Source organism: Macaca mulatta, chromosome 13 (assembly GCF_049350105.2).
Source record: "Macaca mulatta isolate MMU2019108-1 chromosome 13, T2T-MMU8v2.0, whole genome shotgun sequence".
Classification (NCBI taxonomy): Eukaryota; Metazoa; Chordata; class Mammalia; order Primates; family Cercopithecidae; genus Macaca; species Macaca mulatta.
This window is the reverse complement of record NC_133418.1, coordinates 37,852,654-37,876,653: the sequence shown is the minus strand read 5'-3', so window position 1 is coordinate 37,876,653 and position 24,000 is coordinate 37,852,654. Positions and strand designations below refer to the sequence as shown.

At 37.1% G+C, this 24,000-nt stretch overlaps 1 protein-coding gene across 2 annotated transcripts in view; it reads right to left on the bottom strand.

The window, feature by feature from the left end:
- The window catches only part of CHMP3 (charged multivesicular body protein 3), a 61,966-nt gene that overhangs the window by 12,404 nt on the left and 25,562 nt on the right, over positions 1–24,000 (bottom strand). The window contains exon 3 of one of the 2 annotated variants that reach the window (XM_015112797.3): positions 13,023–13,202. The exons of the other annotated variant lie outside the window; for it this stretch is intronic. Coding sequence (XP_014968283.2) covers positions 13,023–13,202 — 180 coding nt within the window. The remainder of the gene's footprint in view (positions 1–13,022; positions 13,203–24,000) is intronic. 2 annotated transcript variants of the gene reach the window in all.

Genomic DNA, 24,000 nt, shown 5'->3' with positions numbered 1-24,000 from the left:
GCCTGTAATCCCAGCTACTTGGGAGGCTGAGGCAGGAAAATCACTTCAACCCGGGAAGTGGAGCTTGCAGTGAGCCGAGATCACACCACTGCACCTCCAGCCTGATGACAGAGCGAGACTCTGTCTCAAACAAAAACAAAAAAAAATTCATATGGCAAATAGCAGGGAGAAGGAAATAGAAGCTCATTCTCCCAGTGTTTTAAATTATAGACAGAACATCCACATACTGGTAACAAAAAGCAACTGATGTAGGAAAAGAAATTAAAAACCAGAAATAAAAAAGGTTCACTTTTAAACATTTCATCAAAGAGAATTTTGAAGACACAGAAAAGTAGAGAAGTATCATTTCACCAAACAGGAGATACAGGTAGCATATAAGCACATGAAAAGATATTCTTAATAATTGGCCATGAAGGAAATGCAAATTAAAACCACAATCAGCACCATACACCTATCAGAATGTCTAAAATGAAAAACAGTGACAACAACAAATGTTGGAGAAGATGCAGAAAAACAGGATCACTCATACATTGGCTGGTGGAAATTTAAACCTGTACACTTTTATAGCAGCTTTATTCATAATAGCCAACAACTGGAAGCAACTCAGAAGTCCTCCTGGGTGAATGGTTAAATAAACTGGTATATCCATATAATGAAATACTACTCAACAATAAAAAGAACTGAACTATGGATACATGTAAACACTTGAGTTAATTTCCATAGAAGTATGCTGAGTGAAAAAAGCCAATCCCAAGAAGTTACATAACTATATAACTCCATTTATACAACATTCTTAAAATGACAAAATTATAGAAATGGAGAATTAGTGGCTGCTAAGGAGAAGGCAGAGATGGGAGGAAAGTAGGTGTGGCTATACAAGGGCGACATGAGGGATCCTTGTATTGAGGGAAATGTTCTGTAGTTTGACTGTACTCCGGATTTGCAAGATGTTACCATGGGGGGAAAGTAGGTGAAGGGTACACAGAATTTCTCTGTATTATTTCTTGCAAATACAGGTATACCACATGTATGTGAGTCTACTAGTTTCTAAAAACACAAACCTTAACTTAAAAAACATTAAAGCATGTAAAAATAAAGTAACATTACAATCCCACACCTGATACAAATGAAAAAGGGATATTATACACACAAAAACAATTTCTGCTATAAATATGACCATGTTATAATATCAACAACTAAAGATGGAAGCAAAGTAACTAAAAAATTAGTTTCATGGCCAGGCGCAGTGGCTCATGCCTATAATCCCAGCACTTTGGGAGACCAAGGCGGGCAGATCACGAGGTCAGGAGATCGAGACCATCCTGGCTAACACGGTGAAATCTCGTCTCTACTAAAAATACAAAAAATTAGCTGGGCGTGGTGGCGGGCACCTGTAATCCCAGCTACTCAGGAGGCTGAGGCAGGAGAATGGCATGAACCCATGAGGCGGAGCTTGCAGTGAGCCGAGATCATGCCACTGCACTCCAGCCTGGGAGACAGAGCGAGACTCCGTCTCAAATAAAATTAAAAAAAAAAATTAGTTTCATAATCAGTAGATGTGGAACCCAGTGAAAATATTCTGAAAATAATCTGGACACCAATAATGAAAGCAACAAAAACAGAGAACTCTTCCTACCTATCACAGGCTCTCATGGGAATTATTAAATTAAATTTTAGTTAAATTTTTTAAAAATTAGCAAATAAAAATGGGGCCAGGCATAGTGGCTCACACCTGTAATCCCAGCACTTTGAGAGGCCCAGGCAAGCGGATCACTTGAGCACAGGAGACCGAGACCAGCCTGGGCAATACGGTTAAACCCTTTCTCTACAAAAAACTAGCTGGGTAAGGTGGCTCGTGCTTGTAGTCCCAGCTACCCAGGAGGCTGAGGTGGGAGGATCACCTGAGCCACGGAGGTTGAGGCTATGTGAGTCATGATCGCACCACTGCACTCCAGACTGGGCAACATATCCTATCTCAAAAATAAAATAAAAATAAAATGAAGTAAAAATAATGTTAAAAACAGCATCAAAAACATGCAGCTCATTGGTAGCAAGAGCCCAGGGGAGCAATACATTGACTCACTAGACCAACAGTGTGGGTTTTAAAAGCCAACTTAAAACCGGCATTTACAAACACAATGAATCAGATTATAAGAAAATATGAAATCTTATGACATTTCACAATAATGATAAATGAAAGCTCAGAGAAGGGATATTAAAAACATTTGAACCTCAAAAGTAAAAATCCCTTGAGAGTAAGACACCTTTTCCTTGTAACAAGAAAAAAAAAAAAAAAAAAAAAAAAAAAGCAGTTAATACATCATGATTTCCAAAAAAATCTCTAACACATAATAATAATGAACAGAAAGATAAAAATTAAAAGGAGATAGTACAAACATTCTATAATATGGTGAACCAAAACCAAAAGGATGTCACAAAAGAATATCGAAACAATGTACATTTCAGAAACTTTAAAAATTCAAAGTCACGTTTATTTATGACTTACACACTCCACTTGAAAAAAATAACTTGAAGCAGTTTATCAAAAAGATGTATATGGCAGATACAATAAAATAAATTTAAAACGCTCAAAAGTGTGAGTCGATTCCATAAATGTGGGCTGGAGTATCTCAACAACCACACTATTGACAGTTTGGGCTGGACAATTCTTTTGCTGGAGGCAGCTGTTTTATGCATTCTAGGGTGTTCAGCAGCAACCCTGGTTTCTGCCCACTAGATGCCAGTAGCAGCACCCTTTTTCCTCCTAGTTGTGACAACTGAAAATGGCCCCAAATACTGTCAGATGTCTCCCAAGCCCCAGTTGAGAATCAGTGGCCTAGGCTAATAAAAGCTACTGCAATTGAGATTAAGTTTAGCTGTGAGCATCTCAACAGCTAAAACATAAAAGTTAATCATGTTTTGGGCTGTAGGACACTCATTGGTAAAAGCAACACGGTTTCACTAGGAAAGACTTTTTTTCAGGCTAGCTTCTAAGATAAATTTCTTCCATGGCTTTTAATATTAAGTAATATTAAAGAATATAATCTTTATTGACTGCACCACTAATTGTATAGAAGTTATAGAAATAATCTTCATGTGGCTGTTTTCTTACCCACCACAAAAACGCAAAGGAGGGCTGGGCGGGTGGCTCACGCCTGTAATCCCAGCACTTTGGGAGGCTGAGGCGGGTGGATCACCTGAGGTCAGAAGTTCAAGACCAGCCTCGTCAACATGGTGAAACCCCGTTGCTACTAAATATACAAAAATGAGCTGGGCATGGTGGCAGGTGCCTGTAATCCCAGCTACTTGCGAGGCTGAGTAGCTTGAACCCGGGAGGCAGAGGTTGCAGTGAGCAGATTGCGCCATTGTGCTCCAGCCTGGGCAACGACAACAACAACAAAAAGCAAAGGAATACTATGAAAACAACTCAGCAAAGGCATTGCTGTGGGAAGTAAAACAGGAGGATGGAGAAGGGTTTCTGAGGATCCAGCTTGCTAACAGGAATTGGACTTTAAAATTCTAGAAGGATGACTGCCTAGTGTCACTCTCACTTAACGCCAATGATGTGTTTTTATATGGTATTTACAGAGTATAAAATAAACATTCATATGAATAACAACTAAAATTAAATATGAAACAATCAATTTGTGAGGAAGGTAGATGATTTTTTCACTCCCTTTAAAAATTTCATTTAATGTTGTATTTTGCTTATGTAGGGGCAAATATTTCATTTGAAAAAGACAATCATGCACTGTAGAATTGAAATCTGTAAAAGTTTTGGAGGGGAAAACTTAAAATCCTTGAATAAACACCATCATGAACAACACATGACACGGATATGTATTTATTTTAGAAGATTACTTATTATTCAGCAAGCCTTAAAGAAACTGAATTTTAATCTTGCATATGCTAGATCACAATTTAATATTAAATGCAAAATTTGTTTATTTAAGGGCTCAAATTTGTAGACCTGAGTAATAAATGTGTGTGGTATGCATAAAATGACATAATGTTAGACTAACAAAAACAAACTGCAGGACAGTTCGTATAGTACTCAAATAGGAGCTACCAGTGGGTAAGGGGGCTGAGGCCAAGACAAAGAAATTGGTGAACAATTACTTTTATTTTACATATTTCTACAGCATTTTAAAAAACAATAAGTCTATATTAGTATGTTCTCACACTGCTATAAAGACACACCTCAGACTGGGTCGTTTATAAGGAAAAGAGGTTTAATCAGCTCAGTTCTGTGGGCTGTATAGGCTTCAGCTTCCGGGGAGGCCTCAGGAAACTTACAACTGTGGTGCAAGGCAAAGGGGAAGCAGGCACATCTTCACATGGCAGGCAGGAGACAGAGAGAGAGAGAGACAGATAGGGGAGGTGCTATACAGTTTCAAACAACCAGATCATGAGAACTCTATCATGAGGCACCACTAGGGGGATGGTGCTAAACCATTAGAAACCACCCCCATGATCCAATCACCTCCCACCAGGACCACCTCCAACACTCAGGATCACAATTCAACATGAGATTTAGGTGGGGACACAGAGCCAAATCATATCAAAATCTGTAACACTTAAGTTAAAAATACTAGAAAATTATTTTAAAATGTGTTTTGATTCAACAAATTGGTTTAAACTTCACAAACGTTATGCTTGACCCCAAAGATCCATAACTTGCAAACTCACTTTCAGGTACTCCAATCAAAGCACAGAAGAAAACAAAATAAAAGGACAAAGGTAGCTAGGTGGATGTACTACCCTACCTGGGCCTCCCTTTTATTGCATGGCCTGCCCCTCTAGACACAGTGTCATCAATATATAAGAGTTTGGAGCTCTCATGCATCTCTGCCACTCAGAATCCCACCATAGCTCAGCACTCACACCTGCCCCACTGCTTTAATGGTAAAATATACATAAATTATTTTAACCCAAAATTATACATAACAAAATTTGTAGTGTATCTATTTTTAAGTATATAGTTAAGTGGAAGTAGGTACATTCATTCACATTTTTGTGTAATCATCACCGCCATCCATCTCCAGAACTTTTCTCATCTTCCCAAACTGAACCCCTGAACCGTCACTCAACTCAATCCCCATTTCGCCTTACCCTTGGCAACCAACACTCTACTTTCTGCGTCTACATCTGAGAATTCAAGGTACATCATGTAAGTGGAATCGTGTAGTATTCATCCTTTTTTGAAGTGCTCATTTCACTTAGCATAATGCCTTCAAGATTCATCCATGTTGCTGTAGCATAAGTCAGAATTTCCTCCCTTTTTAAGGCTGAATAATATTCTATTATACAGATACATCACATTTTATTTACCCATTCATCTGTCAATGGACACTTGGGTTGCTTCTACCTTTTGGCTATTGTGAATGCTGCTGCTATGAACATTGGCATCCAAATACCTATTTGAGTCCCTGCCTTCCATTCTTTCGGGTAGATCCCAAAAGCGGAATTGCTGGAGCATATGGTAATTCTATTTCCTGCCCCACCTTCGACCCTCTCCCTTAACCCTCTCTTCCAATCAAAATACACTCATCATCTGTCTTACACTACAAGGGGCTGATTTCAGAAAGCTGTTACCTGGAAAGCACCTAATCATCACAATGTATTAATACGTGACAAGGCTGAACAGATTACCCCTCCCCAGAGGCATCTGCATTTTAATAGGCAAACATCTTAAGAAAGAGGAATGACTTTGTTAAATCTTGGCTTTTCAAAGCAGCAACAGGCTAGGGGTGGGATGGGGCCATGGAAAGACAACAAAGACATCTCAGGAACTTTGGTTAGTTTTCTCTTTTTCCACTCCCAAAATGTAGCCTCTTCCTTCCTCCCCTGTCCCAAGTTCTATCCTGGTACCTACTCTGCTGTATTTAATCTCCCAACAAGCAACATTCCACTATTAACCAACGCAACAATGCTGTCTAGGAATCCTTCCTGCCAGCAAAAGCTTAGGTGCTGCAGAGGCCAGGTGAACCAAATAGCCACTGATTTCCTGGGGCTAGTCTGATCAGCCCAAGTGAAGACTCCTCTCTTAGACCTGTTCCTTTCCCTGTATTTCCAGTGTCTGTTAATGGCCCTGCAGTCTCTTTCCAGGCTCAAAGGCTCAGAGCATCTCAGCCTTGTTTATACCTTCACTCTGCACCTGTTCTTGTGTCTTCTACTCCATTCTCACTAGACTAACCTATTCCATTCCCCTACTCCACTCCTTTACCTCTCAGGTCCCACTGCCACCAATCACAATGGACTGTCCCTCCCTGCACCTGTGCTCTGTGCTTATAATGTGCTAAAGCTTTCAAATGTCTACAAAAGAATTTAAATTCCTCAGCCTGATATCTCAGAACTCTGACTCCAACTTACCTTTCCAGCCTCACCTCCCACTGCTCCCCTTCATGTATTCCTGTCAAACTGTTTCCTGAACACAGCCTGAAATATTTCAATTGTGCCTTAGTACACCTAATCCCTCTATACTCAGATGCTGCCCTGATTCTCCCCAAAATACTTTTCCTCTTAACTCGCATTGCACTTTATCTGCATTGCTACAGCACGTCTTATTTTGAATTTGTCTTTGAGAAACCTTGCTCTTCTAACAGCTGTAAAAACTGTCATCTTCACCTCCTTGCTCATCCTCTCCAGCCATCCCTCCCACTTGCTCAGTACCCAACCTCCCAGACCTTCCTTCTGTGCCGGGAATGCTCAGTTCTTTTTGGCCCCAGGGCCTTCACACATGCTAGCCATCCAAGTTGGCACACCGCTTCCCACGCTCCCACAAACTTAATAGTTCATCTTCCTTCAGGATTCATCAGTGCCTGAAAGGAGCCATCCCTGATTCTACATTTCTCTTTTACATTCTCCTAGTGCATATCACAGTTTGCAATTATAAATATCCATTTGATTATTTATTATTTTTAATTTTTATTATATTTCTTCAATTATCTGCAATTTACCCCATACCTAGAGGGCAGTGATTGTGCCTGTAATATTCACGATTTTAACCCCAGTGCCCAGCAGTATGCCTAGCACATAATAGGGCTAAAAGAGATATTTATTAAATGAATTAACATTTTGGTTTTTGTAGCTCAGTCTATATGCCTGAAAAGACTAGGGAGGGCAGGTACTCAGAAAGCCTATATTTAAATCTAGCTTCCCCTACCCTCCTCCCTTCCACTCTCTCCTCTGCCTCCCTCCCTCCCGCCCACCTCTTTCTTTAAAAAGATAAGTGGAATAGGAAAGAAGAGGACGATTGGGAGAAGTTCTGAGAAACAGTATACAGAACGTAAGAAAATTTCAAAAGGACAACTATCATTAACAAAAGAAAATACTGCACCAACGAGGAAGAACAGAATTTTTTTTTAAATAAGAAACTGAGAACTCTTTCTTGAAAATTAAAGTTAAGATAGCCAAAATAAAGAATTCATGAGAAAAAATGGAAAATAAAGTTGAGGAAATTTTGCAAAAAGTAGATTATACAGACAAAATTGATCATGATAATGATGAGAATATTTAGAACCTATCTATACAGCAATTACTATGCCAGACAATGAAGTGAGCCTCACAACCTGCTTATGAGGAAGGCACTAACTATTATTATCCTCAAAATGGAACATGGAAAAGATAAGAAAATTAAAGGACCAGTCTGAGAAATCCAATAACTAAGACTGTTGCTTTCAGAAAGAAACAGAAAATACAGTGCAAAGGCAATGTACATGCACACATCCAAGCACTGTAGGATACAAGTCCCCAGGACTGAAAAGATGCGCCAAGGAATAGAAGGATACAATGCTTTTCTTTTAGAAATCCATATGGAAATACTTATAGATGAAATTACAGTTCGTCCTCCATATCTGTGGGTTCAGTGTTTGTAAATTCAACCAACCAAAGACAACAAAATATTCAATATCAAAAATATTCAACAACAATGAAAATGAAAGGCTGTGTCTGTACCAAACACGGATAAGCTTTTTGTCATTATTCCCTAAACAATATAGTATAACAATTATTTACATAGCATTTGCATTGTATTAGGTATTACATAATTAATCTAGAGGTTAAACGTATACAGGAGGATATGCGTAGGTTATATGCAAATACTACTTCATTTTATATAAGGGACTTGAGCATCCACAAATGTTGGTATCTGTGGGGATCCTGGAACCAATCCCCCTGTGGACACTGAGGGATAAATGTATATGGATTCCCAGGGGAAAACACAGGGACTAGGTGGGATGAATATAGATTAAGTAAAATCAGCCAAGAGTTGACAATTGTTTAAGCTGGGTGATAGGTACATAGAGATTCATTTGGGTATTCACTCTGCTTTTGCATATGCTTAAAATTTCCATAATAAGAAGTTAAAGAGAAAACAATAAGGACGATTCAAACAATCCAACTTCTCTCCTGAGAAGTAAACCTTTTTCAGACCTCTGTTTATCCACTTATCATTTATTTACACACCTACACAAACGCATCCTCTATTTACTTATTTACAGAGTGCTATCATGCTATATATACTGTTCTGCAACTTGATTTCTTATTAAATGATGCATCATTAACATCTTTCTATAGCTGAATACTATGCTGAAACCTAAATAAATCATAATTTACTGATTCAATCCTTCACTGAAGAAAAATAAAATGTTAACAGTTCCCCTGTTACAAACAACTTTCTGTTGTTGGCTTTACTTATGTGTATTTTACTAATTGGGTACAAATGCCCAATGCCTATAATTGTACAATTATAAAACTATTTCAAAAACAAACTTAAATATAAAAAAACTTCAAAATCAATAAAATTCACATTAACAACATAAATTTCATGTGATACTTTGCTGAACTAAAACACCACTTATAATGTGGGTTATGCTACAGATAAAATACTTGAGAACTATGCATATATATACACTGTTCTCATCTATCTGTCCGGCGACTCCTTTCCCACTTTTCTCCATTAAGACTACTGAGGTTGCAGTGAGCCGAGATGGCACCACTGCACTCCAGCCTGGGCGACAGTGCGAGACCTCATCTCAAAAAATAAAATAAAAAAAGACTACTTAAAATCTTTGCATCAGATGGGATTCCTTTGGTAAGGACATTTACACAGTAAATTGAGTTTTCCTCTTTTCACACTGGATTGCCACAGTGAAATTTGACACCAAACCTCAAAAACAAAAATGCAAATGGGGGATTGAAGTCTCATTAAACTCATCAATTATAATGTAACCCAGAGTATACATATGTTTAATTTTTTAATGATGCCAAAAATTAAAATTAAAAAAAAATTCTCATAGTAGAAAGACTGGAAGAAGAGAAAGTGGTGGGAGAAGGAAAATCAAGATTTTTTTTTATAGGCATATCAATTTTGAGATACCCCTTAAGACATCTGAGTGGAGATGCCAATTACGCACTTAGAGATAAAGTCAGCCCTGAAGATAAAAATTTAAAAATCAATGGCATTTAAAGGCATGGGGTTAGATAAGATCAACTAGTGGAAGTAAAGATGGAAAGGAGCAGAGGATCTAGAATAGAACCCTAGCACCTTAACATTCAGAGGCCAAAGAGCAAATACTTCACTTTTCAATTCTGGTAAAGCTACAGTATATATGAAACAAACAACTTAACATATTGTTATGGGTGTATACTTAAACAATAGGCTCTTATGTGCAGTGCACAGGGGAGCTTTTGTTTTGTATACCGCTTAAAGTGTATGATAAAAGAGTTTTTTCCATGCAGACTAATGATTACTTACTTTAACTAGTTGAAAAGGTATTTTGGAATCAGGATACAGGAAGAAAGGGCAAAGAAAAGAGAATGATCAAGTTTAGTAGCTCTGAGAGAACTATTAATACAAGATAACATTTCTCAAAAATAAAAAAGTATGACAATACCAATTAAAAAGGTATGGAAAAAAAGAACTCATGAACTGCTGCTGGAAATATAAATTAGTAAAGCTTCTTTGGAGAGCAATTTTGTAATTCTAGCAAAATTTAAACCCAACTATTTACTTAGCAATTCTACTTCTGAGTATACAACTGTCCTAAACTTTTACACATAGCAAAACCTGAAAATAACCTTAATATCCATCAAAAGGGGAACAGAAAATAAAATGTGATACACCAATGTAATTTCATCTAGTAGTTCAAATCAATGGACTACAGCATCCTCTCCCTCTCTCTATATATATACATAGATCATTTTTTTTTTTTTTTTTTTTTGAGACGGAGTCTCGCTCTGTTGCCCAGGCTGGAGTGCAGTGGCCGGATCTCAGCTCACTGCAAGTTCCGCCTCCCGGGTTCACGCCATTCTCCGGCCTCAGCCTCCCGAGTAGCTGGGACTACAGGCGCCCGCCACCTCGCCCGGCTAGTTTTTTGTATTTCTTAATAGAGACGGGGTTTCACCGTGTTAGCAAGGATGGTTTCGATCTCCTGACCTCGTGATCCGCCCGTCTCAGCCTCCCAAAGTGCTGGGATTACAGGCTTGAGCCACCGCGCCCGGCCTATATATATACATAGATCATTTTATTGTGGTTGCTGTTGGTTTTTTTTGTCTTGTTTTATACAGACAGGGTTTCATTATGTTTCCCAGGCTGGTTTCGAACTCCTGGCTCAAGTGATCCTCCTGCCACAGTCTCCCAAAGGGCTGGCATTACAGGTGTGAGCCATTGTACCCCACCTACATTTATCCATATGAACATATTTCAAAAACAATGATAAATGGAGAAAAAAGACGCAGAATGGTATCTATAGTATGATACTATTCATATAAATTTTAAGATTCACAATAGTGGTTTTCTCTGGAGAGGATGGGAGAGAAGAGAATGAAACTGGAAAGGGGTAGTAAAGGAACTTCAACTTTTGTAATAATGCTTTATTTCTTTTATAATATAGAAGCAGGCAAATACAACAAAACGTTAGATTTTATTAGTTCTGGACCAGGTGCAGCGGCTCACACCTATAATCCCAGCACTTTGGAAGACTGAGGTGGGTGGATCGCTTGAGCTCAGGAGTTCAAGACCAGCCTGGGCAACATGGCGAAACCCTGTCTCTACCAAAAAAATAAATAAATAAAAGATAGATTTTATTAGTTCTGCATGATAGGTACATAAAGATTTATTATATTATCCTCTGCTTTCATCTCCACAATTGGAAAAAAGAGGCTGTGCATACACTTGCTTTATTCATAGAGGAAAAAAGGCAAAATAAGCAATAAGGAAAGAGTGAAAAATTTTTAAACAAGCTTATCATGGTCAACTGAACATGTGTCTTTTGAGCATGTTGCAGGAAAAGTTGAGAATAAATCTGAAACTTTCAAGCTGGCTATAAAAGACAAGAATACTTGAGCTTTCAAACATGACAAGATTAGACTATTTCTTTACGGCACTGATACTCAGTTTGGTCAAAAGGCATATCTAGGTGATATATCCAGTATTTCAAGAGCCTAAAATCATCACTTTCGGGCTGAAATAACATGGTATTTAAAAGTGAAGATAGGCCAGAAGTGGTGACTCATGCCTGTAATCCCAGCACTTTGCAGGGCCGAGGAAGGCAGATCACCTGAGGTCAGGAGTTTGAGACCAGCCTGGGTAACATGGCGAAACCCTATCTCTACTAAAAATACAAAAATTAGGGGTGCGTAGTGGTGGGCACCTGTAATCCCAGCTACTCGGGAGGGTGAGGCGGGAGAATCGCTTGAACCTGGGAGGTAGAGGTCGCAGTTACCAAGATCGCACCACTGCACTCCAGCCTGGGTGACAGACTCCACCTCAAAAAACAAAAAGTAAATAAATAAAAGATAATCTTGATAGATTTTTTAAAAGATGATGTGGTACAAACATTTTGTCATTTTTTTTTACTCTTTCTCAGCCCATGATTATTCTCTTCAGTATCTGGAGAAAGAAACTAATGATACATTAATGGTTAGGCATATTTTAAAACCATATTTGAATGTTAAAATTGAATGTGAAGAAAATACCTTCAGAACAAAATACAACCAAATAATGCATTAAAAACTCATTTGGCACCATTCTATAAATTAAATCACTTCATCTTCTAACTTCTTTTGAGTGTGATCAATAAAGTATCTGACAGAGTTGAAAATATTCTTTAGTGAAAAATTTCTCCATAATTTCTTTCTTTTTTACAGACACAGTCTTGCTATATATATTGTCCAGGCTCAAGCACAATGGTTATTCACAGGTGCAATCATAGCTCACTGTGGCCTCAAACCCCTGGGCTCAAGCACTTAATTCTCTTTGCTCAACCTCCTTAGCAGCTGGGACCACAACTGCATGCCACCATGCGTGGCTCTCCATGATTTCTGAGTCTGTATTCAATCTAAATATCTGACAGTCATTTGCTGCCATTACTAAAGAATTATAGTTCTGAGTTAGAACTACTTCATAATTTGATGGAAATTAAGAAAAGAAACCAACTAGATGAATGACTACAAACAGTACTGTACTGGACACTGAAAGGAAACAATGTTTATTCCTATTTTAAATATCATGAGTTCCTAAAAGTCATCGAAAATGGACAGTTCACATGTATGCTGAATACCCATAACGTGGTCTACAGATTCCTAAGATGTGAGGAAGCATTAGGTAGACAGAGATGAAGGAGAAAAGGAGATGAGCCAAAGCCCCACAGCCTGTTGTAACATTTTGCCTGCGGCTGCTCTGGGACTAGGACAAAGGTAGAAAGCTCTTTTCTTCAGTCTCCCTCCAAACATCTAAGCTGGCCCCTTACTTCTACAACTGAATTCTCAGGTCACTTGATAACACTGTTCAATACATTCTAACTTCTAAACAAAGCAGATTTATATGTAGATTTCATTATTATTTAGAAAATACTAACAAAAGAAAACATTATTATATTTTGCATTTGTACAACACTCAACACTAAGAAAATACAAAGAATAAAAACCAGAGTAGAGTTTTTCCTATTCAAGGAACCCATGTTGATAATAACAGCAACACTGGCATTACAAGCTGACTGTAAGGTTAAGTGCAGCCTTACCCAGCTGGTTCTTCATCCCCATGAGCACTGAGTTCATGTGCGCTTTGGAGGCATACAGCTTGCTCACGGCCTTCCTTGACCTGATCATCTCCTTGGCCAGAACTACACAGACATCCTTCTGGCCCTTCTTGGCAGCATCTTTCACAGATCGTTTCACTTTTTCTTCTTCTCTTTGGATATCTAAATTTAGAACAGAACATCAAAAATCAAGGGTAAGTCAGGTTTATTGGCACTCAAATACATTCTTACTGTGATCTAAATGTGTCTATTAAGTAGAAAAACATGTAGAAGGATAAACATAAAATCAAAATAATGTAGTGAATATTCATCATTTCCAGAAACAACATCAAAGTAGTTTAAAAGAAAAGTACGATCTTATTACACTTGACAAAATTTCGAAACACCCTTCTTACATTTGTTGGTACTGGCCCTAAGAACTTAAAAAACAAAATTACTATAAATGCATTCCAGAGCTTGCTCCAATAATTAATAAGTAGTATTCCCACAATCATAAGAGTACAGTTTCTATACAGTCACTAATCATTTCTAGAAACCTGCAACTTAAGGAAAGCCTGAACATATTATAAGTCTCATACCAGCATCAGCTAAAGGTAAGATATGTCTTTATTATATGCTTTATGATCAGTAGTGTTTTCTCCAATTTTTAAAACTGTGGCAAATACATAAAATATACCATCTTAACCATTTTTAAGTGTACAATCAGTGGAATAAAGTAACATTCACATTGTTGTGCAACCATCACCTCCACCCAGAACTCTCTATTTTTTTTTTTTTTTTTGAGACGGAGTTTCACTCTTGTTGCCCATGCTAGAGTGCAATGGTGTGGTCTCAGCTCACTGCAACTTCCACCCCCTGGGTTTCAAGTGATTCTGCCTCAGCCTCCCAAGGAGCTGGGATTATAGGCACCCACCACAATGCCCGGCTAATTTTTGTATTTTTAGCAGAGATGGGGTTTCACCATGTTGGCCAGGCTGGTATCGAACTGCTGACCTCAGGTGATCCACCTGCCTCGGCCTCCCAAAGTGCTGAAATTACAGGCACGAGCCACCGCGCCTGGCCCAGAACTTTTTTCAACTTTCCCAAAACTAAAATTCTGCACCCACTGAACAGTAACTCTCCATTTCCCCTTTCCCCTAACTCCTGGCATCCACTATTCTATTTTCTGTCTTTACGAATTTTACTACCCTTGTTACTTCCTTTAAGTGGAATATTTTTCTTTTTCTGACTGGCTTATTTCACTAAGCATAATATTTTCAAGGTTCATCCATGTTGTAGCATATGTCAGAACTTTCTTTTTAAGGCTCAATAATATTCTATTGTATGTATATACGACACTTAACCATTCATCTGTCAATGGACACTTGGGTTACTTCCAATTTTTAGCTATTGTGAAGAACATGAATGTACAAACATGTCTTCAAGACCCTGCTTTCTTTTGTGCATATGCCTAAAAGTACAACTGTTAGGTTACATGGTAATTCTATTTTTAATTTTTTGAGGAACAGCTGTACCAGTTTTCACAATGGCGACATCATTTTACATTCTCACTAACGGTATACAAAGGTTCCAATTTCACTACATACTCACCAACACTTGTTATTTTCTGGGGGTTTTGTTGTTGTTGTTTTGATAGTAGTCATTCTAATGGGTATGAGGTCATTTTGATTTGCATTTCCCCAATGATTAGTGATGTTGAGCATCTTTTCATATGCTTACTGACAATCTGTACAGCTTATCTGGAGAAATTCCAAAAGTCTATTGAAGTCCTTTGCCTCTTTTTGAATCAAGTCATTTTATTGTTGTGGCATTTTAGGTGTTGTGTATATATTCTGAATACAATCTCTCGTCAGACTAATGATTTGCAAATGCTTTCTCCCATTCTATGAGTTGCCTATGAGTAACTCTGTTGGTAATATTTTCTTATTTTTTTAATACACAATTTTTCTTTTTCTTTTTTTGTAGAGATGGGGTTTTGCCACGTTGCCCAGGCTGGTCTCAAACGCCTGGGCTCAAGCAATTGACCCACCACAGCCTCTCAAAGTGCTGGAATTATAGGCGTGAACCACTGTGCCCTGCCAGGTAATCTTTTTAAGATGCACGAAAATTTTTTATTTTCATGAAGTCCAGTTTGTCTACTCTATTTTTTGGAGATGGATCTATGTGGCTCAGGGTGTAATGCAGTGGCTATTCACAGGCATTAGTATAATACATTACAGCCTCATACTCCTGGCCTCAACTGATCTTCCAGCCTCAGCCTCCCGAGTAGCTGGGACTACAGTCACACATCACCATGCCCAGCAGTTTGTTCTTCATGTTGTGAAGTTTTGCCCTATGTTTTTTTCTAAGAGTTTCATAGTTTTAGCTCTTACATTTAGGTCTTTGATCCATTTTGGGTTAATTTTTGTATACATTGTTAGGTAAAGGTCCAACTAAATTCTTTTGCAAATGGATATTCAGTTTTCCCAGCACCATTTGTTGAAAACTGTCCTTTCCTCCACTGAATGGTCTTGCTACCCTTGTCAAAAATCAGTTGACAACAGGCAGAGTTTTTCTGGATACCTATTTTATTCCATTGGTTTATATGTCTGTCTTTATGTTAGTTTAAGTACATTGATTTTCTCTCTGTAGCTTTGTAGCAACTTTTGAAACCAGAAAGAGAGTGGTCAAACTTTCTTTTTTTAAGACTATTTTGATTATTTAGGGTCTCTTAAGATTCTATAAGAATTTTAGGACAGATATCTCTATTTCTACAAAAAATGTCATTGGGATTTTGATAAGGATAGCACTTTGAATGTATAAGATTGCTTTGGGTAGTACTGACATCTTAACAATATTTAATCTCCCAATCCATGAAAATGAGATATCTTTCCATTTATTTATGTCTAATTTCTTTCAGTAATATTTCATCATTTTCATTATACAAGTCTTTTGCCTCCTTGGTTAAGTAAATTCCTAAGTATTTGATTATTTTTGATGCTATTGAAAATGGGTTTTCTTAATTTCCTTTTCAGATTGTCCATTGTTAATATAGAGAAATACAATTGATGTTTTTGGTGCTGATTTTATATCTTGCTACTTTATTGAATTTATTAGTTCTAATAGGTCTTTTCTGAAAAATCTTTAGGGTATTACACTTATAGTATCAGCTGCAAATAGATTTTTACTTCTTCCTTTCCAATTTAGATACTTTTAACTATTTTTTTCTTGTCTAATTCCTCTGGCTAGAAGTTCAATATTACGTTAAAGAGAAGTGGCAAAAGTGGGTCTCCTTGCCTTGTTCCTGATTTTAGAGGAAAAGCTTTTAGTCTTTCACCATTTACTATGATAGTCCCTGTGGCTTTTTTCATACATGGTTTTTACTATGTTCAGGTCCTTCTATTCCTAGTTGTTTTTAGCATGAAAGGGTGCTGAATTTGGCCAAATGCCTTTTCTGTGTCAACTGAGATGATAATGTGAGTTTCTTTTCCCCTTCTTTCTGTTAATGTGATATATTACACTGATCAAATTTTATATGTTGAATCATTCTTGCATTCCAGGATAAATCGCACTTGGCCGTGATGTGTTTAATGTGTTGCTTGATTTGGTTTGCTAGTATTCTGTTGAAGATTTTTGCATCAATGTTCATAAGAGATACTGGTCTACAGTTTTCTTGCAGCATCTTTGTCTGATATTATATCAAGACAATACTGGCATCACAGAATGAATTAGGAAGTGTTTTCTTTTCTTCAATTTCTTGAAGTTTGAGAAGCACTGGTGTTAGTTCTTAACTGTTTGATAGAATTTACCAGTGAAGTCATCAGGTCCACAGCTTTTCTCTGTCAAGATATTTTTGATCACTGATTCACTCTCCCTGCTAGGTATAAGTCTGTTCACATTTTCTATTTCTTCATGTTCCAATCTTGGTAAGTTTTATGTTTCTAGTAATTTGTCCATCACACCTAGGTTACACAATTTATTAACATACAATTGTCCATAGTATTCTTATAATCTTTATTTCTGTGGAATCAGTAGTAATGTCTCCACTTTTAACTCTGATTTTAGTACTTTCAACCTTCTCTTCTTCCTTAGTCAATCTAGTTAAGGCATATACATTTCGTTGTCTTTTTCAAGAACCAACTATGGACTTTGTTAATGCTCTATTCTTTTTCTGTTCTGTTTGTCTCTGCTTTTATCTTTATTATTTCCTTCATTCTGCTAGATTTGGGTTGAGTTTGTTCTTGTTCTATTTCCTTTAAGTTGAAAGCTAGGTTGTTCACCTGAGGTTTTTTGGGTTTTTTTTTTTTTGAGACACGGTTTCACTCCCGTCACCCAGGCTAGAGTGCAAGGTGGGTCACCATTGCAACTCACTGTAACTTCTGCCTCTGGGTTCAAGCAGTCTTCCCACCTCAGCCTCCCAAGTAGCTGTGACTACCCACAGACTACAGCACCTAGCTAATTTTTGCATTTTTGATAGAGACAGGTTTCACCATGTTGCCCAGGCTAGCCTCAAACTCCTGGGCTCAAGTGATCTGCCCGCTTTGGCCTCCCAAAGTGTTGGGATTAAGCCACCACGCCTGGCATTCATTCTTAATGTAAGCATTTATAGCTATTAATTTTCCTCTGAGTGTTGCTTTTGCGGCACCTTCTAACTTTTGGTATGTTCTGATTTGGTTTTTACTTGTCTGTAAGTACTTTCTAATTTCCTTTGTGATTTCTTTTTTCACCCATTGGTTAAGAATGTGTTGCTTAATTTCCATACATTTGTGAATTTTCCAGTATTCTTTCTGTTACTGATTTCTAATTTCATCCTGTTGTGGTCAGAGAAGATACCTTATATATCTTTTAAATTTGACTGAGACTTGATTTAAGTCTAACATATGGTCTGTCCTAAAGAATGTCTCATGTATATGTGAGAAGAATGTGTATTTTGTTGTTGGGTAGTATTCTGTATACATCTTTAGATCTAATTGTTTTATTTTTATTTTATTTTTTTTTTGAGATGGAGTCTCGCTCTGTCTCCCAGGCTGGAGTGTAGTGGCACAATCTCGGCTCAACGTAACCTCCACCTTCCAGGTTCAAGTGATTCACCTATCTCAGCCTCCCGTACCTGGGATTACAGGCACAAACCATGACACCCAGCTAATTTTTGTATTTTTAGTAGAGACGGGGTTTCGCCATGTTGGTCAGGCTGGTCTCAAACTCCTGATATCAGGTGATCCACCTGCCTCAGCCTCCCAAAGTGCTAGGATTATAGGTATTAGCCACTGTGCTCTGCCTTCATTCTTCAGGACCCCTGTTTTCCTACCTAATTCCTATCTAGTTAATAGACCCATTATTGACAGTGGGGTATTGTCTAACTATTACGGAATAACTATTTCTCTAATTCTGTCCACTTTTGCTGCATATGTTTTGACAGTCTGTTATTATATACAAAAATATGTACACTTGTTTTATCTTCTTGCTGTATTTAATCTTTTATTAATATATAATATCCTTCTTTGTCTCATATAATCTTTATTTAAAGTCTGTTTTATCTGATAATAACATAGCCGTTCCTGCTGTCTTTTATTTACTATGTCCATAAAATATCTTTTTCCATCCTTTTTGCTTTCAATCTATTTGCATTTTTGGATCTAAAGTCTTACTCTTGTAGACAGCATATATGTTTTTAAATATAAGATTATGTTTTATAAAATTCATTCTGCCAATATCTGTTATTTGATTGGAGACTTTAAATCCATTTACATTCAAAGTAATTACTGTGGGCTGGGCACAGTGGTTCATGCCTGTAATCCTAGCACTTTGGGAGGCCAAGGCAGGAGGACTGCTTGAGTCCAGGAGTTCCAGACTAGCCTAGGCAACATGATGAAACCCTGTCTCTACAAAAAATACAAAAATTAGCTGGTGCAGTGGCATGCATCTATAGTCCCAGGTACTTGGCAGGCTGAGATGGGAGGATTGCTAGAGTCCAGGAGGTCGAGGCTGCTGTGAGCCGTGTCACGCCACTGCACTCCAGCCTGGGTGACAGAGCAAGACCCTATCTCAAAAAAAAAAAAAAAAAAAGGAATTATTGATAAGGACAAATTTTCTTCTGCCAACCTGTCATTTATTTTCTGTATGTCATAGCTATTTTGTCTCTTATTTCCTGCATTAATGTTTTCTTGTGTGTTTACTTGATTGTTTTGGTAATGAAATGTTTTAATTCCCTTCTTATTTCCTTTTGTATAGCCATTTTCTTTGTGGATACCACAGGGATTACGCTTAACATCCTAAACTTATAACACTCTAATGTGAATTTGCATGAGCTTCTTTGTTTTTGAGTCTCACTTTGTCACTCAGGCTAGAGTGCAGTGGTATCATGATCTCAGCTCACTGCAACCTCCGTCCCCCGGGTTCAAGCAATTGAACCCACTGCTTTCTGGCCTCTAATGTTTCGGATGAGAAATCTTCTAAAATCTTATGAGGATCCTTTGTATGTGACAAGATGTTTCTCTCTTGCTCCTTTTAAGATTTTCTCATTGTCTATGGCTTTCTACAGTTTGATTATAATGTGTCTTTCTTGGCGAGATCTCACTTGAGTTTATCCTACCTGGAGTTCACTGAACTTCTTGGAGGTTTATATTCATATCTTTCATCAAATCTAGGAAGTTTTCAGCCATTTCTTCAAATACTCTTTCTGCACCTTTCTCTCTCTTTTCTCCTAAAATTTCCACATTGCATGTTGGTCTACTTGATGATGTCTGACAGGTTTCTTAGGCTCTGTCCATTTATTTTTTATTTTTTATTTTTTTTTATAGACAGGGTCTTGCTCTGTTGCCCAGGCTGGAGTGCAGTGGCATGATCATGGCTTACTGCAGCCTCAAGCTCCTGGACTCAAGTGATCCTGCCTCAACCTCCTGGGTAGGCAGGACTACAGGCATATATCACCACACCTGGCTAATTTTTGTTTTTATTTTTTGCAGAGATGAGGTTTTGCCGTGTTGCCCAGGCTCGTCTCAAACTCCCGGCCTCAAGCAACACACCTGCCTCAGCCTCCCAAAGCGTTGGGATTATAGGCGTTAGCCATTGCAGCCAGTCTCATTTTTTTCTTCTGTTCCTCAGACTTCATAATTTCAATTGTTTTATTTTGAAGTCTGCTGATTCTTTATTTTACCTGCTCAAATATGCTTTTGAATCATTCAAGTAAGGTTTTCACTTCAGTTATTACACTTTTCAGCTCCAGAATTCTGGTGTTTCTTTTCTTGTTTTCTATCTTTCCATTGATATTTCCATTTTATTCCACTGTTTTTTTTTAACTTAATCCACCTCTTCCTTTAGTTCTTTGCACATCTGTAAGATACTTGCTTTAAGTGTTTGTTTAGCAAATCTACCATCTAGTCTTTCTCAGCAACAGTTTCTAGTGACTTACTTTTCCCTGCTTTGAGGAGGCCATATTTTCCTGTTTCTTTGTATGCCTTATGATTTTACTGAATGTTTGAATCTTCTAAAGTGATAACTCTGGAGATCAGATGCTGCCTCTTCCCCAGGGCTCGTCAGGTTTGGTTTTGTTTTCTTTTTTGTTTTTTAAAATTGGCATAGGATTTCTGTGGTAAAGATCAGCACAAGGTACAAACTCAAGGTCTTCTGAGCTATTTTATGAGCCTGTACCATTCCCTGGGCATGCACAGTGACTTCTATATTCCCTCATATATACAGCTACTTTTGAGTAGCCTAGCTCTTGATGACAGAAATGTAAAATGGCACAGCTGCCATGGAAAACAGTAAATGGTTCCCCCTAAAATTAAAAATACTATTATTATTTGATCCAGTAATGATTTCATTTATGTATGCAAAAGTACTGAAAAGAATTGGAAGCAAAACAGGTATCTGTACATCCATCTTCATAGCAGCATTATTCACAATAGCCAAAAGGTAGAAACAATCTAAATGTCCATCAGCAGAGTGTATAAATAAAATATGGTATATACAGGCAACAGAATATTAGCCTTAAAAAGGAATGAAATTCTGATACCTGCTACAACATGGATGATCCTTAAAAACATTACAGTAAGTGAAATAAGCCAGACACAAAGACAAATATTATTTGATTCTACCTATATGAGGTACTTAGAATAGTCAAATACTTAGATACAGAAGGTAGAATAGTGGTTACTAGGGGCTGGGGGTAGGGAGAAATAGGAAGTTATTGTTTAATAGGTACAGAGTTTCAGTATGGATGAGGAAAAGGATCTGGAGATGGATAGTGGTGATGGTTGCACAACATTATGAATGCACTTACTGCCACTGAACTGTACACTTAAAAATGGTTAAAATGGTCAGCTTTATTTTATGTAAATTTTACAATAAAAATAAATAAAAATCAGCAGCAAGACTAGTATGACTCACTTATAAATAAACATTTGGGTATAAATACAAAAACAGAGAGAAATATATCTGGAAAAGGATGATCATAAAAAGTATTTGTGGTGGTTATCTCTAAGTGGTCAAACTTCAGGGTGATTTTAACTTTCTTCTTTCTACTTTTCTGAATTTTCACATGTGTATATTTCACCTTTATAGTCATGAGTACTCACCCAAGCTGACTATTTTCATTTAAGGAGCAGATGAAATGAATTACCTAAATTCATTCCAATTATTGCCTATAATGAGTGTTCAAAATGTGTTACATTTGACTGAAAGCTAAACATGTGGACTACCATAAATCTTCCATGAGAAGCTGAGAACACCCTATAGTTACATTTTGCTTTAAGTTACTTAACTTGTTATTTAAGTATAACATATATACAGAAAAGTAAACATAACTGTACAGCTATATACATTTTCACAAATTAAACATGCTCATGTAACCAGGACCTAGATCAAGAAACAGAGTATCACCAACATGCCACAAGGCCCCCTTATGTCACCTTTAATCCACCATTTGCCCCCAATAAGCATAGCCAATAGCTTGACTTCTGAGAACATAAATTTGTTTTGCAGTTGCTCATTTTTATACTAGTATTTCTTTTTAAATCCATTCACCTTGACTGCTAGTATAAAACCAAATGAAAAACCAACTGCTACGATAAACCTTCATATGCTTTCACAAGTAACATTTAAAGCAATCACATTACTTCATAGTCACACTTTATCAAAGTGCCCCATCCCCCTTTTTGGTATCACCATCAAGTAGTGAAGTCTCTACTGTATGCCAGGTACTGCCCTAAACATTTTACATATATTCACAGATTTAACTGTCACAACAATTCTAAGAGATTCAAAGAAGTTTATATAAGGACAGGTGATATCAGAGTTTAAACCTGGTAATGTTAAGACTCCAAAATCCATGATCTTTTTCTGATATCATGTTAGAGTTAGTAAATTAATAAATTACTATTAATGACAAATAATAGGAAACATACATGAAAGATATTGGGCTTGAAGATCGTCATTTAAAAGGCAAAATGAGCTATGGATGTGAGAAGAAATACAGTGAGCATAGCACAAAAAAGGAATATGCAAGGCTGTGAGACACTAATGAAACTTATGAGGTTTCTAACATTTATTTTTGGCACAAATCAATTATTATAATTGTCATACATTTTACCTCTACATGTTACAAGCCCCACAATACATTATTATTTTTACTTTCAAGAGTCAGTAAGTTAAACACATTCTTAAGAGGAAAAAATAATTTATATTTACTTATATATTTACCATTTCCAGCATACTTTATTCCTTCATATAAATCCAAGTTTGTATCTGGTATGATTTTTCTTCAGCCTACAACCTCTTTTAACATTTATTTTATCGGCAACATATTCTTTCTGGCTTTTGTTTGAAATTATCTTTATTTCACCTTCACCTATGAATGTTATTTTCATTGGACTTAAATCTAGGATAACATGGGGTTGTTTTGTGGGGTTTTTCTCACCATATGAAAGATATTCTAGTTTGCATTGTTTCTGATAAGAATTTAAAAATCATTCTTATCACTGTTTATTGGACCTAAATTTGTCTTTTTTGGGGGGTTATCTTTTTGGTTTTCAGTAATTTGATTATGCTTTGCCTTTGTATGGTTTTGTGTTTATTCGATTTGGAGATGAGTTCCTTGGATCTGCAAGCTTAACAGCTTTCATCATGTTTGAAAAACATTCAGTTACTATTTCATATGATCTCTTCCTGACCCCTCTCCTCCTGAGACTCAAATTACACACATTAGCTCACTTGATATTAAAAGCTCTGTGTTGTTGTTTTTTCTTTTTTCTGTCTGCACTACAGTTTGGATAATTTGTATTACAGGTTGAATATCCCTTATCCAAAATGCTTAGAAACCAAATGTCTTTCAGGCTTTAGATTTCGGAAGGTTTGCATCATACCAGTTGTATATCCCTAATCAGAAAATCCAAAATCCAAAATCTGAAATATTTGGGCTGCTGATAGGACACTCAAAGGAAATGCTCATTTGAACATTTTAGATTTTGTATATCTTCAATTTCACTTATCTCATTTTCTGTAGTGTCTATTCTGCTGTTAAACCCATTTAGTGAGTCTTCATTTAATTTCACTTCATTTCAGATCTTTCACCTCTAGAAATTCCATTTTGTTATTTTCTGTATTTTGTATTTATCTCCTCATTATGTATACATTATCCTTTAATCTCAACATATTTATAATAGCTGCTTAAAAATCCTTGACTGTGAATTCAATCATCTGTTTTTTTCGTGGGGGTTTTGGATTTTTGGTTTTTTTTTTTTTTTTAATCTATTTCTATTACCTGGCTTTTTTCCTGATTTGGGGTCGCATTTTCCTGCTTCTTCATAATAGTATCTCATTGGAAGCTGGCCACTGTGTATGTTTCATTGTTGGGTGTCTGAATTTTGTAGTCTTCCCTTAAAGAGTGTTAATCTTTACTTTGGCAGGCAGTCAAATTACCTGCAAATCAGCCTTCAAGTCTTTTAAGTCTTGTTGGTTAGTTGGTATGGGCTTGTGGTAGCCT